Below are 19,454 nucleotides of genomic sequence, written 5' to 3' on the forward strand. Positions count from 1 at the left end.
TCAGAATGGAAGACAACTTTAAAGGTGGGGTAGGTAAGTTTGAGAAACCGGCTCGAGATACACTTTTTGATATATTCCATGGAATGCTCTTAACATCCCGATAGCAATGAATATCTTAAGTGCTTTGACAACAAATCCATAAAAAACTTCATCCATGGAAGCCGTAGTACTGTAAAAAGCACGACCAATCATCTGAGCCGGCCCGGCTAAAGTAACTGGATGGCCTACCTGCCTGTCAGCCTTCCATCTGGGCACAAACTTATCTCGTGCCCTCATTGGTCATGTGCGCGTTCGTGTGTGTTGGAGGAGGGGCTCTGTAAGGAAGTGTATTTTCAAATTCTAGCGCACTCGAGCTGGTTTCTCAAACTTACCTAACCCACCTTTAAGCACAGCTGCTTCTCTTCTGTTTGGTACCTAAACAGCTTTTGGTTAACCGCTTTATCTGGAAGCCATTTTTATAATTGTGACAGTAACACTCTCACAGTTGAGCGAACCATTTGGTATAACACACAATCAAAATGTAACAATAAAATATTTTCTCTTTTTGTCTAGAAAATATATATTTACAATTATAAATTACTATTAAGAATAGGATGGAAACATTTCTATGTGTTTCATAATTGACTTTGCATAAACTGAGATCAATAATAAACAAATAAAAATCACCCACAGAGACACACACACACAAACATAAAGAAATGTAAGAAACTTGAGTCCATCCCTGCAACACGTGAAAATCCAGCGACAACCAGCACTGTCCATCCTCTCCAGGAACATTCATTATTGCTCTTCTGTTGAACCTCTTGCTGCCCTGAGGCTCCTTGCAGTGACCTCTGTGACCTCTAGCACAGCCAGGAGGTGGGCACCCACTGCGGCTCAGTGTCCAGCTTCTCTATCAGCCTGCGCAGCTCGTGGAAAGCCTGATCCGGATCCATGTTCACGATGGTCGCATCGAAGAAGTGGCCGAAGTCGTGCTCCATCTCGCGGGCCTTTTCAATGATCTCCTTCAGATCGTCAGGCTGGGCACAGAAAACGAGAGTTGATATTACGACAGTGAGAGGATGGTGACAAACAATCTGTATTTGACATAAATCTTACATTTTTGGATGGTCATTATTTGATTTGATGATTTTTTGATATCACCGTAACAGCTAAGTATTAGTTGGTTAATTAATGATGTGATGCAATATTCTGTATTTGTGGTGTATTGTGTATTCAGACTAAGCTTTTTTTTAAATTTCCCCCCTGAAAATCTATTTTATATCTATTATAGCAAAATGCAAGATTAACATTTTTATTGTATAATGTTTTAATCCGCCACTTTGCTGAAATAGGCTCAAACTATGGCATTTACAGCGTGCATTTGAACTTTTATCAGTACAATGCAATCGTGTCACAACAGACATACCTTTGGTGTTTTCCCCTCTGTGGCCAGCAGGGTGCGTAGTCGTTCCTGAGAAGGAGGGGCGATGAAGAGGACATATGGCTTGAGGTTGGACGTCCTCAATATCTGCAGTGACTGACAAGAGGGAAAACAGGGACGTAAGAATATGTCAAATGGACGGAAATACCAAACTGAAAACATGAAACTTTAACTATGGCGTTCCTAACTTCAAAATGTTCTATAGCAGTCAGCAGTAATGGGTTTTATCAACCAAAACAAACCCAATTATATTTATGTGCAGGATAATGATGTCCCGGACTAGCCATGATGCTAGAGATCAAGATATGTGCTTTGTAATTAACATATAAGACATAAACATCTCTGGGAAATATGAAGTACTCAGTGTCTCACCCTGGTGTGGAGGCAGAGCAGACAGATGCGTCCAGAGTTGACGACGTGTCGCACTGAGTCGGTGCTGGTGCCGTACAGATTCTTCCCAAAATCTCCCGACTCAATGAACTTCCCCGCCGCCAAGTCGGTCTCAAAGGCAGGCCGACTCACAAAATGGTACTCCCGCCCGTTCCGTTCATGTATCCTTATGTTTCTGGTTGTGTCTGAGCCAGCAGAAAGGACAGATTCAAAATTAGACTTGTTATTGACACAATTAATGACACAAAATGTTTTATAGTACAACTTCAAAAGTGGTCAGTTAAATGTTTTGAGGCGGTAAGTAAATTCCAACATTTCCCATTTTCTTAATCTGGAAAATAAAAAATGTGATGAGTATTTGATATTGTGAGTCAGCGTGGATTTACATGGGACAGCAACAGCGAACTTCTCCGGTTCGATGGACAGAAGCCTCCGCCGCAGCTCATCGTGGCCGCTGTTGGTCGGCCCGATCAGAGCGATGGGGCGTTTACGGTTAGCGGCCTGGTGATAGAGCGACATCTCCTCGTAGGTCGGGATGTCCTCATAGTCTGAAGAGACAGTCGGGAGGGATTAATGAAACAACCTTCATTTACAAACCAAATCCTTTCCAGCTCATGGGCTACTGTTCTATAACTAAATGTGACATTTGACTTATCATGTCATGTCTATTATACCATTGTCCTGCTTCATACTGGAATCTACCAGTCCCCTTCTGTTGGCCACTGTGTGTGTCTGAGTACATGTGTGTTTCTCTGCATTAATCAAGAACATCACCCATCCCTTCAAGCCATTTAGGCACCTGCTTGTGCTCTGATCCCGTCTGTGGAGACAGGACTAATCTGACCCGTGACACACCTCGTCGACACAAGCTGCTGTCAGACGTGTCAGCTCTGGCTAACGTTCAGGGTTAACACTGCTCACAATGTGTGGGCTGCTGGAAGCTAGCCAGCACGCAGGCAGACAGGAGGTAAATGAGAAGCGACACTTGGAGTTCTGTGGGTTAGGGAGGGGCTTTGTAATCGTAGCAGTGGAGGAACAGGGGGGCAAATTCTTCTCAAATGCTTCAGAAGAGATTCAGAGAAAAAGTCTTACCAGCATTTCTGTTCAGCGTAGACACAGGCTTCTTCCTCTGTCTCCTGCCTTTCTTTGCATACCAAATTTTCCCTGGAGACATGAGAATTTACAAATGTTTGCTTTAAAAAGTGATTAACATTTCACTTAGTTACATTCATGTAGCCACCTAAAATCCTATTTCTTGTGACTCAGGGTGGATGCAAACTGTTTTCAAAAATATATTTATGTATTTTCTCACCACTCAGTGTGTGTTTCAGTATTTTACCCTTACCCTGCTGATCACGACTCCTGTCAGTTATAGTTCTCTTCAAGGTCTCTCTCTGCTGCTGGAAGCTCTTCCCTGAAAAAGGTACACACGAAGATAAGCAGATCAGCACTGTGAATATAGAACCAGAGTATTTTCCATTTCACAATCATGTATCTGTGTAAAAACGCTCTAACATGCACAGTTTCATGTATAGGACCACTACACTCAACAGCAGACATTTGCCAACATTACAAACAAGTCCAAAGCTTTTCAAGACCTCTCCCTGTGTTTCATAATCTCCCTAGACATTCCAGGCATGCTGAGGAAAAAGCACGAGGGAGCTGCTTTCCATTTCCAGTGCTTAACCTCGTTTTGGTCCAGACACAAACAGACGAGGGTCACAGAGTTATCGCTAATAATTCTTAGGCGTTGTGTTTTAATCTGCTTGATGTGCCAGGTGGGTGGTGTTTCCTGCCAGGATAGTGCTGCCAACTTGTTAGTCACGGACAACATTCGAATACTTTACTGTGAGTGCATCCTGAAGAAGTACTGGAGAGGAATGAGAATTCCTTTGTAGTCTAAACCAGGGGTTCCCAACCCCCGGTCCGCGGAGGTGTTACTGCCGGGCCGCGAAAATAGCTGTGAGTTTATCGTAATATTTGCAGAATTATAAATATATACAAATATTTTATCATAATATTTTTTTCAAAAAGTGTTTCATTTGTGCACCGATACCAGTCATATTATTTCATCCAGTAGCTAGTTAATCTTTCACCAGAAAACCGTTGAAAATGGCTTTTATGATGTTCCGAGGGATTCGGCGGCTCAGCCTCTCGTGCGCAGAGAAAGTTACCGGTGCGCCAAGTAGGAAGAGGAGCGCACAGGAGACCGTTTAATTGCAGACTGCTATGTTTATGTGGGCAAATGGCAGTGCATACATTATTTGAGATATATTTCAAACTCGGACTTCATTTTAAGGACATGTCGGCCAGGAGTGTAGAGCTATTTGTTTAAGCACCGGATTGGCAAAACAGGAGAGTAAACCAGTCTGCCTTGATCTATGAATTCATGTCCGGGACTCTCACAGTATCTGCTGCCTTATGGAAGGAAAACCTCCTTCACTTCATGAAATGGCTGCAGCATCAGGAGGCAGCGGGACGTGTAACTCCGCCTCTGAGAAGTGCAGCACCAGCGCGCCGAGAGCTGTGCCTTTTTACGCACCGCCTTCGCTGTGTTTACCTTCATCAGAACAGCTTAAGAGTGACTGCAGGCTGCTACGTGTTAACCACACACACCTCTACACACACACACACCTCTACACACATCGAACTGCCCGATTACTCCTCCTTTTATTAGTTTTATGAAGGAGATGTCCAGTCACCAAGGTGTGTGTGTGTGTGTGTGTGTGTGTGTGTGTGCGTATGTGCTCTGCTCAGCTCTGTGTGTTCTGTGTGTTCACCGGCATTTGTTTTCAAATGACCATGAACAGTAATTTACACACATCTGGCTAACTTCATAACCTATATGCTGGTGTTCTCAAAATAAATTAGTTTAATCTTAGTCTGGATGTACTAAATGCTGTCGCACGCACGCACGCACGCACGCACGCACTCACGCACGCATCAGTTAAAATTGACAACCGGTCCGCGATTTTTTTTGAATGTATCTGCCGGTCCTTGGCACAATGAAGGTTGGGAACCCCTGGTCTAAACAACATTGATATTCTGGCATCAGTGTTAATTCAATCAGCAATGTTGTATTTGTTCTTAATCCTGTTTCAAATGTACTTGTTAGTTATTGTTTATATGAATCATCCAGTTTTTTGTAGTAATGTTTTAGCTGTCCAAAAAATCAGAGCCTTTTAGTCTTATCTACAATTAAACAAAAACATTAATTAAACAATACCTTTTAGTTATAGTCTGTGTGAAACACTACCTTTGAAATACAAATATATAGCAACATGTATCACAAAACTGCTATTTTAGAGTTCCCCTTAGTGACAGACTTTAGATGTTCCCTTGGAGGTTTATAAGAAATAATCCATACCAACTTAAAGAAGTATAAATGTTGTAAAATATATAACTGTATGCATTGTAAATGTACATACCATATACGCTTTAGTTTCAATACAGCGTGTTCAGCGATTTGATATTGGTCTACACTTGTCCTTGCAGTTGTTATCCCCCCTTGTGTAGTAATAAGCTACACATTGATATTCAGCTCTGGAGACCCTGACCTGGAATCAGTCCAGCGAGCGGCTGGTTGTCCTCGTCTCCGTCCCTGTAGGCCTGCCACCAGTTTGGGGTCGTCCTGGCTGATGACGTGGAGGATGTCCCCCTTCTGGAAGGACAGGCCGAGCTCCCGACACGGCACGAAGGGGTCGTCGGAGGGGTCGTAGTCAAAGTAGGCTCTTACGTGCATCTGAGGACAGGGTCAAGGTTAGTGCTCTATGCAAGCAGACAGGCTTTTCACACACACACACACACACACACACACACACACACACACACACACACACACACCACACACACACACACACACACACACACACACACACACACACACACACACACACACACACACACACACACACACACACACACACACACACACCCACACACACACACACACACACACACACACCACACACACACACACACACACACACACACACACACACACACACACACACACACACACACACACACACACACACACACACACACACACACACACACACACACACACACACTTAGAGACTTACCACAGTCTGCCTGTGAGTGGCAGGTTTAATCTGAGAGCTCGGGATGAGGAGGAAGGTCAGAGTGCCTTGCATTTGTTGCTGATGGAAAAGATGAGAAGTGATGAATTAAACATGACAGCGATTTCCATAAAACTGTATTTTAACTTTGGTTTTTACTTCAAACTTCTGGTACAGTTTATAGCAGTACATTCTTATGTATGTATGTATTATCTCTTCGATGTACACACGGCATCTATTGCACGTCCTGGGAGAGGGATCCCTCCTCTGTTGCTCTCCCTGAGGTTTCTCCCATGTTCCCTTTAAACTGTGGGTTTTTCTCTGGAAGTTTTTCCTTGTACGATGTGAGGGTCTAAGGACAGAGGGTCTAAGGATAGAGGGTCGTTTTTCTCATACTGATATTCTGAACAATCTGTGCTGTTGTATTTGCTGTAAAGTGTCTCTACTGTAGGCTATTTATATTTTATGTACAGCACTTTGGCTCGACCAAAAATCATTTATAAATGTGCTATATAAATAAAACTTGATTTGATTCTATTTTGAGAGTGCATCTATTCAAGAACAAAAGCTCAGGTATATATATATATTTCAAATCATATTTAAATAAAACACTGTTCTTTTCAGAAATAAATAGTTTCTGTATAGACAAAAATAACAACAGTCAAGGTGAAACCCAAACACAACCAACAATAACCATCTATTGACAGACATGTCTGAGGCTTTAATGTCTTCTAACTAACTACATTATTCTTGAAGTGGAAATGCATCGTTGTTAAAACCTAATATCAACAGCTATGCCCGAACAGATGTTCCTATTATAATCACCATTTATGAATACATGATAACGCCCTTTATGGCATTACATGTACACGCCATTATTTTTCAAGACAGTTAAAGCACTTGAAGGTAAATATTAGAAAACTATTGTGAATGATTGAAACACCAATGGATCCTTTCTGTTCCTCACCAGGAGGTCGTGGACTTCGTTGACGTGTTTCCCGCGGATAGATATGCCATTGATCTCCAGGATCTCGTCTCCTTCACTGAGGAGGCCGCTCTTCTCCGCCGCTCCACCTTTCACCACCCGACTCACCAACACACTGTCCATGTCGTTACGCACCGTTGCACCCTGACACACACACACACACACACACACACACACACACACACACACACACACACACACACACACACACACACACACACACACACACACACACACACACACACACACACACACACACACACACACACACACACACACACACACACACACACACACACAATGAAACACACTTTCCCCCCCGATATGACAGTAAACTGATGGATACAAACTGAAAAGCAGATGGGAGTTTGAATAGAAATAAATATGTCACATTAGGTGAACATCATTGTGTCATTGCCAATTTCCCTCCGGAGCTCACAGTGACAGGCATTTTGCTGCTCTGTTGGTTTGTGGGTACTCTGACACTGACACACCCATATGATAAATGTGTGTGGTGAAGCATGGTGGAGGCTGAGAGGATGGACTTTTATTAATCTCTCGTGGGGAAATTGTTTCTCTGCATTTGACCCATCCTAGTGTTAGGAGCAGTGTGCTGCCATTTTGAACGGCGCCCGGGGAGCAGTGTGGGGAACGGTGCCTTGCTCAGGGACACCTCGGTAGCACTTGGTCTTGCTGGGACTTGAACTGGTGACCTTCCAGTTGCCAAGCCAAGTAAATCGAATTGAATGCTGCGTCGGTGTTCAACTTGAAGCTGAGGAGTCATTTAAAAAAGCACATGTACAAAATGTGACATGAATAGATGTTGCTCACCAGTGGGGTGTCGCGGGCCTTCTGCAGACGCACCAGTTTGACGGTCTCTCCGAGGTACTGGGCCACACTCTCCTCGGCTATCTCCTGCCCTGCCACCGTGTCATGAGCCTGCATCAGGGCCTGCCACATCGAACACACACAGAGACACATGGAGAGACACGCAGAGCGGACACACAGACGTTTTACAAACAGACAGAAGACATAAAGGAGGCGGCAGCGTTAGGTAATGGGAATACGATTAAAAGGTTTAATATTGGGAATATGTCAATAATAGAGTATGAGGTTTCTAATAGTTGTTTGGTACTCTGTTTATGTAAATTCACTGAGGAAATTGTTGCAAGTGACAGATATTTGATCAAAATTATGCTAACATCCAGCAAGAAAGCTATCACTAGGAAAGAACCACAACTCAACAGAAAGCGGGACAAACGGACTCTATACGAGACGAAGACATCTGACTGGAACAATAGCTAATAGATACATGTTTCTTCAAGACTATAATAACAAGAAGACATATCCCTAGCTTTTTATTTGATTTGTATTTGCTGGCCTTTTGTCACATGATTGTTATGATTGTAACCAGCATGTTAATGCCATGTGTATTGTGACAATAAAGATTTCAATTACAAAAAGATAAAGTATAATATTGTGCTTGTAAAGATCTTTTATAACACGGTTGGCATGAAAATGAAATGATACGTTTACAATATGTATTACAATATAGTGGTTGGCATTAACAAATGAAAAGAAGTTAAAAAAAACATTTCCTTAAACATGCACCTGCCCCGAATCTTTTTTAACAAGACCAGTCAGCAGAGCCACCTCGGAGCCAGAAGTAAAACAGAGATTGCTGCTTCACTTCATCTAATGTGACACGCGCTCCGAACCACACAATTAATAACCGTCTGTCCAAATGACTTTCTCTATCCCGCGGCAAGGGGACCTGAGAGAGGAGGCCGGGCTAAGCTTTGGCGTACACACAATCCGTCTTAATCTCCACCTGCATTTAGGAGTCAGGATCCACCACCATCAATCACCAAACACCTTTGGCTCAGGAAGCTGTATGTTAGGAACAGTTGAAAAGTAGACGGGTGGACTCCATGGGGCTCCTTCCCTCTCACACATGTACCTGGGTATTGGATGTGTTGTTGTTTACCTGTACACACTACAGGGTGACTCGTGTGAGCCCCCCTGCAGAGAAACCAACATAATCTGTTCCACTTTCTGTGCCACCAGGCTCATCTCATCATCCCCCCCCCCCCGGCTACATGGATCCAGCTCAGTGGAGGGGCTAACAGGGCATTGAGAGAATCTGTGGTTCACACAGTCACGCAGGTCAAGCATCCGCCCCCCCGGTGCTGCCCTGTCAGAACCCTGAACCGTGACATCACAGTAGCAGCACCTGCGGTCCTTTCTCACCTTACTGCCTCTCTAATGGACGATGATGTCTCATAATGTGGCTTTTTTTTTTCTTCTACAGAAGGTTCACTGAACCTTAAAGTGACAAATTCAAGCCACTTCAAAGCAATGCAGTTTAAATATCCGTTTCTTTGTTTTAATGTTGACAGAGCTAACGCTAAACAGATGTCCCACTGAGGCAGAGGTTTGCTTTTTTATACTGTGAACATTTGAATGTTATTTAGTCAATATTTTGCACATCCATCTTCTTCATATACAGTCACATCAGCCTCATATTGTATAGAATATTCTATAGAATTGATTTGAATTCATTAATAATAAATAACATGCTGATTTCAATGTTACATTTACACCTCTTGACACTCCACATTTTATATGTATTCTACCTCTTTGCTAAGGTAAATTATACCCACTTTGATAATACAATATCCCTAAATCCTTATTTTATATGCCTGCTCGCTTTACCTGCAGCTCACAATGTTAAATTAAGCTTTTCATGTGGATATTCCTGTGATAATAACATTATTTTATTATCTTAGATACTCTGTGGATAAACCAGCAACTGTCTGCGAACATTACTGCATTTAAAAGAAGCCCCCACCTTCTCAGGAGAATAATGCTTGCACCTATGAGAGCAAACCTTATTAAGGGTTCAATCTTTCATTTATATAAACTAAACTACTGCTGAGACATTTTTAAATATGCTATCTATAAAATATGCGATCTTACACATCCCTGATTGCCTACTTTCTTAATTTATTCAATGAAATTGGTTGGCAAAGATTATACTGATAACGCTTTTTCATTACGAAGAGCTGGCCAACATTACAACCTCATTTACATAAGGTCTCTCCCGAGTCACCTACTAGATTCATCTTCGTAACGAAACACGGACTAGTTGACCTTGAAAATGGGACTTTCGCACACTATAACAACTCATAATAATTACAGGAAGGTAAATCTATCATTTAATTATTTAATTTGTAAAGCAAACATCTGCCCTGCCCATACATCCTTAAGCAAACTTAAAAAGGGACACCAACGTGACACAACCTCACAAAGTGCCTGCATGTATCAGGAGGGAGCGTTATGACATCTGATCGGCCTTTCCTCTCTGTATTTATTTACGATGACACAACGAGACAGAGTCGAATAGTCTTATAATAGACTATTAACTTAACCATGACTTCTGACCTCCCAGTGGAAGGTGCAAAAGAAACAATTACCCTATTGGAATTCTACAGTATAAAAATAATTATATTTCACCTTTTCAATCATTAGCATATTAACTAAATGAATGAGTTGGTCTATAAGGCCCTGCTGAGCCTCGTTGTTAAGAATTATAATAATATCAATGGTTATTATTCTGAACCGCTATAAGCACTCATTCCTACCTATGTCCATTAAGCTTCTTAACATTCACATGAAATGAAATGTAGTCAAATGTAATGAAATGTACTTTTTAAATGTTGGCCATGAGGGTTAGTGCAATAGGTCGCCATTGTCAGTATGTGCGTCTGTGTATTGTGTTTGTTCAAACGGTGTATGACTGATGATATGTGTATGTCTCTTAATGTCCACTATGTACATGTATGCGGAACTGCAGGACGGAGTCCAGAACAAATGTCCTTACGGGGACAATAAAGTATATCGTATCGTATTCTTAAGGCACAACTGGCAGGCTGACATCTGACCTGGAGATGAGGATTGGTGAGCAGAGCCTTGAGCTCCAAGCCTTCCCTCTGATGGCTGGCCTGGAGAATCCTCTGGACCTAAAACACACAGACACACAGCTACGGTGAGGGAACCAGGGCCCGGTCTGCTCTGATTGGTTAGCTGGAAGCTCTGCCGTGATTGGTCAACCGCCGCCACCTTAGCATATCGCACTTCGGGATTTGAAATCAAATATGAAGTGCTTTATAAATGGAACCCATTATTATTATTATTATTATAATATCAGACACAATTTGTTGGAGCGCTAGCCGAGAGAAGAGTGAGAGAGGTCGCGTTAACCGAATATTTTCCGTCTATGACGGATTTTTTTTAACAATGACGGACAAATCTGAAAGCAGTCCTTCATTTTGACAGATTAGAACAAACTCGGGGGGGACAGTTTGCACGAGCATGCTTCCCCCCCCCCCCCGTCAGAGTTGTGTAAAGGCCGACGGGTAATTTTGGATTTTGACAGAAGTTTTACGATCCTGCCCGTCAAAATGACAGGCAGCAAAAAAGTCTAGCGCAACCTCTGATGTCACTATGTTACTGAAGTATAGTCCAATGGAGGCGTTTCAGGTAGAGGGAGGTGTGTGTGGAGGGAACACTGGGCCTTTGCAGACCATTGACATTCACAAAAACCTATATAACACACTACAGGTAACATGTCACCCCAACAAGCAAAATAGGGCTCCTTTCAATGTAACTATGATCAAATCTCTACTCTCTTAATTTCATTTTGAAGTTTAGAGTCTTAATAGTAAGAACCACAGTCCTGTCAAGAACTATGTTATTTTGAAGACAAGTAAAATGGTGATTTAAATCTCTAACAATTATCGTGACGTCCCCCACCTCTATGTCTCTAAATCTGGCCGTTTGGAAAAGGTATAAATACATTTGATATCTGACGTGGTCAGACAACACGTCGGACAAATTACTCATTTCCCAGCATGTCCTGGCTGTAGGCCATGTGTGTCAAGACATCTGAACACATCAATGCCCCCAGAGGAGGCATTCTTGGGATTTGGTGATTCACCGGCCCCAACCTCAGGGCACACTGTCGACTTTTAAACATCATGTCTCAGTTTCATTTGAGATGAGATATCCCAAAACGTTCAAAACCCCTGTGAGTGGGTTATGATAATGCTCTTTCCCTCCGCACCGAGTTATTTGAGGATCGGTGCATCACAATTCAACTTTACGATAGTTGCAAATCGTCTTCTCGGTTTACATTGATATTTTCAACCAGGATTTATATTCTGCAACAGTTTATAATCTACAGTAATGTTCGTTGTGTATTCATAGGTTGCCCCAACACCAAAACCAACAGTAGACTGTATAAGGACAAAGGAAACATATTATGTACATTAAGGCTGAAAAAGTGAACACCACAAATGTCTAAATATGGAGTTGAGCACTGAACTGTCAAATAAGCTATATAGATTAAAATATGTTAACTTGGTACACAGTTAAATGAAGTAAATACTCAAATAAATGTGACACCCTAAATGTAGCATTCCTAACAATAAGGAACTTGGAAAGCTCTTCACAGCTCTCATCTCTTCGGACGTTGCACTTTCCTCTCTGTTCAATTGTTCTCATTTGGTTCCTGTGGCTCTTGTGTTGACATTTAGCGGGAAGATGCCACTGTCTTTGTCACAGACCTTGTACCGAATCATAACAGGAGGCCTTCTTTGTGTTGTCTTCCTCTGTCATCTGCCGCATGTTTGCAGCTTAGTCAATCCATAACACTGATTGACGCTCTCACTAACAAGGTGACGTACTCCCCCCCCCGCCTTCACCCACACTGATGTAAGCTGCCTGAGTTTCTTTTTCTAGCCGCCCAACATCCTGGCCTCCTTCCTGCAGTGTGCTGCACCGCTCGGCCCGCACCAAGGGCTGCTGGGAGATTAGTTTACCCAACAGCCCAACCTAAGTGTCACACAGCACAGCCACTTAGTTTAGACACACTGCAGCTCAAACTGTTACGCGTTGTTAAGCGCTTCGGGAGCTGTGCCTGGTGGTGGGTGAGCGCACACACTGATAACATGTGTGTGTTTAAAGCAAAGCAGATCATCTCTATCCTTACACCACACTTGTCAAGACTGGAATACAAATGATGTAGCAGAACAGCTTAGTGTCCTTTGAATGAACTCTCGCAGCCTGTTCCATCAAAAAAACGTTGACTCTTACACATCGAGCTATCAGCTGAACATCACCCTGCACCACTCTGACTGCGCTGTGTTACATTCTTTCATGTTACACCTGTCAAAAGTGGAAACTAATCCTAATGATGCTTTTGGGTGTTTCCCAGCAAACTATATCACAATTTCGGTCTCCTGACAGGGATCGAGCTCTGAGTGACAGGCTGCGTTTAAACAGCTGACATGTAGAGGCTCGGCTCGGCAGGGACACAAGACAATTACTGTTGTGGAGACCAACTGGCTTGTGTTTTATCAACGAGAGTCAGGTGTGGCGAATTCCCACCTAGTCGAACATAAGATGTGTTTTGCTCTCTGTCACTCTCTGTACTGTCAGCACTATCGACTGTTATTCAAAGAGAAAACACCTATAGGTGACATGGGAATAAAATAGAACAATATGATGTCTTATACAGTCTCATTCAAAACCAGTGGAATACCAAACCTTATATTTAAGTATTGGTTAAAGCCTTTTCCTTCCTTGTCTATAAGGAGTAGATCTCCCTGTTGTGTTTTACCCTCACTTTAAGGTTTTCTTTCAAGTGTTTTTCCTGCTCACTAAGTTTCCATGCAAGGCACGGATCCAGCAAATCCTTCATTTTGGTTTTCACTTACCTTGTTAACCACTAAACAATTTACATTTCATAACAATTAACTGCTTTGTTGAATGAATCATCACCTCAAGCAAAGATTTGTTTTTGATGCTTCATTGAGTTCTTCGGCATCAACGCATTCTTTCAAAATGACCATTGTGCGTACCTCCATGCAGAGATCCTCTGCCTGCGCTGTGAGGGGCGAGGTGGGGCTGACCATGGCCATCTGCTGGGACACAGCGCTGTAGATGGTGAAGGCATTCCTGAAGTCCTCCTTGACAACGAGCTGCATTATCAGCTCCACATCCTGCTGGCTCTGCGCGTCGTGCAGGCAGTGCTGCGCCCACTTCAGAGCCTGCAGCACCTCCGCCACTTCTGTAGAGAGGCAGAGACAGTGAGGGGAACGGCAGAGAGGCAAAACAGAGACTCGTCTTACATCTTGTATTTTACGAGTGCTCATAGTTGTGGGTGTCCTGTCAGTATTTAAAGGGTTAATTAAGAGTTATGGTGACTTTTAGAGGTGCAAACATGACAGCACTATATATCAAACATCCTTTTACAGACAACTTGTGCAATTTAATCACAGTATAATCAGCTGTGTAATGCATGTAGGGCAGAACGGTGTGTTTTTTAAGTGCGGAAGATTTTCAGTATGTGGGATTTTTCTCCTCCAGTGAGAAATCAAGCTGTTACTGAGGTGAACAATTCTGATCCCTAGTCCTGGTTTGTATTCAAGTCAGACTTTGAGGCTTGAAGTTGCTGCAGTGTATACACTGGAGCTGTATCACGGCTCATAGGGCTGCTCAATTAATCGTATTTTAATCGCAATTACGATTTTGGCTTGCAACGATTATGAAAACAACCTAATCGAAGTAAAACGATTTTAATTTTTTATTGGTTTTTCAGTTGAATTATACTTAAAGGGGACCTATCATGCAAAATGCACTTTTGTACGTCTTTTATACATGAATATGTGCCCCCGGTGTGTCAGGGAACTCACCAAGTGTCAGAAAACACAACCCTCTCTCTTTTCCTCCATACCCAAATTTCTAAAAATGGGGCTCCAACGGATTTGATACAGACTGATATAGATTTGAAATATCTCTGATGTCAGAAACGAGGAGCTCCGCCTATATGGGCAACTGTCCACCTATCAGGAGGAGAGAGCCACGGCCATAGCCGTTCGAAAGCGCTGGAGACCCTGTAGTACATATACCAGGCCTGTAGGTGGCGCTGTAGTCTGCCACAAAAGCAGCGAAGAAGACTTCTCACAGAATCAGCCCTTGCAAAAACAGGGCTGGAAAAGAGCAAATAGAGCGAAATGAGGCATGGCTAAAATGCATGATCTGTTTGGTATTTTAAAAAAATAAAATTCGCAGACATGTTTTATATAGGTATGGCCCTACAATATATTATTAAAATGTAGCATGATGGTCCACTTTAAAGTTCAGGGTAATCAACTGTTAAAAACATAGTTGAAATATTTGTTTGCAATAAATGGATGTTTTCAAAGTAAATGGATAATCGTTTTTAATAATCGTGATATCAATTATTGACCCAAATAATCGAGATTATGATTTTTGCCATAATCGAGCAGCCCTAGCTCATAGACGGTTACATTTTATAGGACTCAACAACTTTAGCTCTCCAGTCCACAGTAATGTTTAATAAATTGATGAGAGCAGGTTTAAATAGTAGATGAGAGGCCCAGGTTGACACAACACCAATACCTATTGTAGTCAAATAGTATAATAAACTGTATCCTACGGAAACCCATGTTTAGGGTCACAGGTGCACTGACACATTCAAGCCGACCTCAAACATGTGAATATCACACATCACTGCATTTGTTTAAAAAAGGGGGTATGTCATTTTGCTGTATAAAAACAAGGTAATCTTCTGCATGGTAGTCAACCGTCCCTTCTGCTCTCACTACACACTCTTTGCAATACCTAATTGTGCTGAGTGACTGATTAAACAATGAACCCAACCTTCTCCAATTGCGTGCACACAATTAATAAATGTCTTTACACACATTCAAATGTTGACCAAGTGATGGGTTTCAGTACAGTTGGCGCTAACCAGAGGAAGTGATGGACAGCTCCTGAATGACATCACCCTCCTCCGCCCTGCACTCTCAATAGTCTTTGTTTCCATCCTTTTGTTTTCACTAAATGTTTGTAAAACTCCCTTTTCTTCTAGATGACCTTCTTTCCTTCCTTCCACCCTCTCTCACCCCAGGAAAGACTCCCCCCCCCCCCCCCCCTCCTCCTTTCAACTCACCGGCTAAAGGATCCAGGGAGCATGTGTCTTTGGTGGCTTTTTCCTTCCCCTCGAAGGTGGGATTGTCTATGCCCACCTTGGGGTTCTGTGCCAGCTTCTTGAGCCGCAGTGAAGCGTTGGGGTCGATGTCGTGCTTCCCCCTGCCCTCCTCCTCCCTCCTCTTCCTCAGCTCCTCCTGGTAGTGCTGGATCCTCTCCATGTGGGCGCTGCAGTGGGGAGATTTGACGATGCTGCTCTCCTCCCCCGGACAGTCCACGGCCCTCTCCCTGTGGCTCATGGCCTGACCAGAGGCCTCTTGCACATAACCGTTCATATGGGAGGTGATCATCCCTGCAGCTCAAACCAGCCCGGAGTTTACTGAGGTCTGCCCAGGTGATCCGAAGCACTGCTCGATACAGAGGCCATAGCACGCCAGCGGAGGATGTTCTTTCTGTGATCTGTCATCCTGAAATAAACAAAGAAGGAGTTCAAATAGATTTCCTTTTTTTTGTTTTTTTAATGTTCACAATGGTTTATATCATTCAAACATATATTTATCTCTTTAAATTAACAACATTTAGAAAAAGATAAAGGGGCTACATTTTTGGCCCGTTGCATTTACAGTATCGCATTATTAAAAAAAATGATAAACCTAATATGAAGGGTTACAAAAAGATATGCACCAGTTTGGCGATTGACAATCCTGAAGAGACTGCAGAACTCTGGAGCCTTGGTTACCAAAACAATCTTTTTAAACTGTGCCAAGGAGGTTATGTTTTTGGTTCAAATTGTTTGTCCGTCTGTCTTTTTTTCAGCAGGATTACTGAAACCCTATTGGTCCACTTTTCAGGAAATGCAGTGCAGCTGAGGGAAGGAAGCCAAGGAAGAAGTCATTGCGTGTTGGAGCGGATTACCCCTGGGGCCATTTTAGTTTTTCTACACTTTAAAAAGGCAGTGAAGGGTTAATCTGGCTTTATTTGAATTTTATATGAGGGTTATTAATTTTTTAATCTATAAAAGTCTATCAGAGAAAAATCACCATTATTATGACTAAAGCTCCATTCTCTTAATATTTTTGACAGTGTAAATGTATTATTATATATAGTTTGTTTAAAAGAACAAGTCCTACTTACTTTGTTATACTTGTTTTTGTTGTCTCTGGCTGTTGATCAAGGCCAACATTTACTCCTAATCTTCTGATCTATCACACGGCTAATCTTACTCGTACATGGAAAGCTCTCTGGCCTTCGTCACTTGAAATCCCTTCAGTTCAGCATCATGCAGCCACTCGCTCGGGTACACCTGTCCCCGACGGTTCCATCCTCATGAACAGCTTAATCAAAGTCCGAAGCCAATGCCCAGATGCCCGGATAAAGATCCTGTGTTCTAATTTGAAGCCTGACATACAATTACTACAACCTGATCTCCTATCATTGTTACGCAGATGGATTAATCTATTTGAAGGTTTAAGGTGCAGAAGCAAATGAAGTAGTATGACTGGAAGAGTTTACTTGGAGCTTATGTTTATTCAGTCAGTGGAAAAAGAAAGAAAATCCTGTTGCAAGAACAGAAACAGAAAAGTGTTCTGTGCATGTGAAAATAATAAAGCAAGTCTTCATTTTTCACATAATGATATTAGCTTATGGTATGCAGGGGTTTAGGTAAGGCTCCCTTTCTCTGGACTATTTATTTCTTTAAAAAATACACACCTGTAACTATGCATATTTCCTGGAACCTCAATTGTGAAAATAATAATAACTTGTGAACATTTAGAGACACTTTTCTGTGTGCATGGGGGGAAAATCTGCACGCATGAAAAGGATAAACAATGGCTGGACCAATCCATGTCATAGACACATGTCACCTGTTACCTCATGGCAGCCCTCCCCCTCTTCTACCTACTTCCCACAGCTAATTACATTTGGCAGATCTATCCCCCGGCTCTTGGAAGAAGCTCCCAAACCCCTCCCCTGCACAAGCATTTAGCTCTGTTTAGAGCGGCGGAGTATGGCTGACAAACAGCAGACTGCCAGCGGGCCATCTGTTCCTGTGGGCTTAATTAAGCCTGGATCTCATGCCCTACTCAGCTCAGTGGCCACCACAGTACTGGGAGGGAGGCTGGGAATAACTAGGGGGGAACTGGGTACATGATGGAGAATGAATGGAAGTGCACAGACCTACCTAGACACGGCAATATAAACATTTTGGTGTGAGATAGGTATATGGTACAAGTGTTCAGCCACTGCAAGACTCCAGAGATTAGTCAAATTGATGCAAATGAGCTAAAAGTGTCATGTGATGTTAAATCAGAGAGCAACAGTCAGATCAGTCTGAGGTTACATTGGAAGGCCAAACATATTAAATACAAACTAAAATAATACAGCCACAAACTAAGAAAATATTCAATATATCTGTGAAGTTCAAGCATTTACAATCAATCCAGAATGTGTGGGTGAAATATTGCTAGAGTATCAGACTATTGATCCATAGACATGTCCTAAGCTGGAATACTTTTTAAAACTATGGTATAAAGACTATAAACAAACCAACCTATATGTTTGATGCCTTCAACAGATTAAGACTTGATTTAGCAACCAGTACAACACAGAAACATATACACTTTATTTTATGAATGACTGCTATGGCTTGGGATATCCACCCCTTTTTGTCATAACAGCATAACTCTTTAATCCTTAACCAGAGTAAATAGATCCAAATTCCTCTCAGTGAGTTATTGATTTTAGAATAAGGTCAAAAAGGCATTTGTATAAATGTCAATCAGTTACAGCTCTCAAAGAAGTAGTCTTTTGTTAGTGCTACTACAATATGTCCACATAATAGTACGTGTATCACTGAAAGTCAGCTGAGTTTCGGTCGGTTAACCGCCCTCACCATCAGATATATCTCTGGCTAAAATTAGCTACATGAAAACACATCCTGAGGGTGAAACCAGAAAACATTCTCATGCATTAATCATAGCTCTCTGTGCTTTAAAACTAGCGGCTGCTGGCTTGGCTTGAGGTACGGTAAATGAAGATGTTTCAATGAGTCACCAAAGGCATTACAGAGTCTTTGTGTAGAAGTAATTATCGGGTTCTTGGTACATCACAACATAGCCATGATGATACTGCACATTCATACAGAGCAGCAAAAGCAGATTAAAAAACACCTTGTTGCTATTTTACTGCAAAATACTCGACTTATATTAACAATTGCAATCAGGATAACTGTTAGCTTAGCATCCGGGTACCGCTAACTGCGTAGCTTAACGGTAAAAGTTAGCTGTCCCGTAACAGACTTACCACTTTACAGACAGCAAGTTGAGTGGCTTTAAGCACGAAGCAGCTACTCCTTTATAGTCCAAAGCTCTGGGATTTTTTTATTCACACAGATGCGGTGAAGTGTCCCCCGGTGCTCTCAGCTCCGCGCTCAGCCTCCACAGTGAGTTTAGTCCGGGTTCAGTCGGGACCGGTCGGGACACTTGTGGCCATCGCTGTGGAACTGCTGTTTTGCGTCGTCTCCCTGGCAACACTGCGGCTCCACAGCACCCCCTTC

At 42.4% G+C, this 19,454-nt stretch overlaps 1 protein-coding gene across 1 annotated transcript; it reads right to left on the reverse strand.

Moving 5' to 3' along the window:
- Positions 1-541: 541 nt before the first annotated feature.
- mpp5b (membrane protein, palmitoylated 5b (MAGUK p55 subfamily member 5)) lies at positions 542-19,423 on the reverse strand. The gene is given in 15 exon segments (XM_034240151.1): positions 542-1,019; positions 1,409-1,519; positions 1,796-1,998; positions 2,200-2,361; positions 2,906-2,977; positions 3,159-3,227; positions 5,371-5,437; positions 5,439-5,555; positions 5,899-5,976; positions 6,863-7,024; positions 7,712-7,831; positions 10,825-10,902; positions 13,804-14,012; positions 15,921-16,365; positions 19,202-19,423. Coding segments are annotated over 14 exon segments (1,953 nt in total). The 5' UTR covers positions 16,249-16,365; positions 19,202-19,423; the 3' UTR covers positions 542-842.
- Positions 19,424-19,454: the final 31 nt, after the last annotated feature.

The sequence above is a fragment of the Gymnodraco acuticeps genome, unplaced genomic scaffold (genome assembly GCF_902827175.1).
Source record: "Gymnodraco acuticeps unplaced genomic scaffold, fGymAcu1.1, whole genome shotgun sequence".
NCBI lineage: Eukaryota > Metazoa > Chordata > Actinopteri > Perciformes > Bathydraconidae > Gymnodraco > Gymnodraco acuticeps.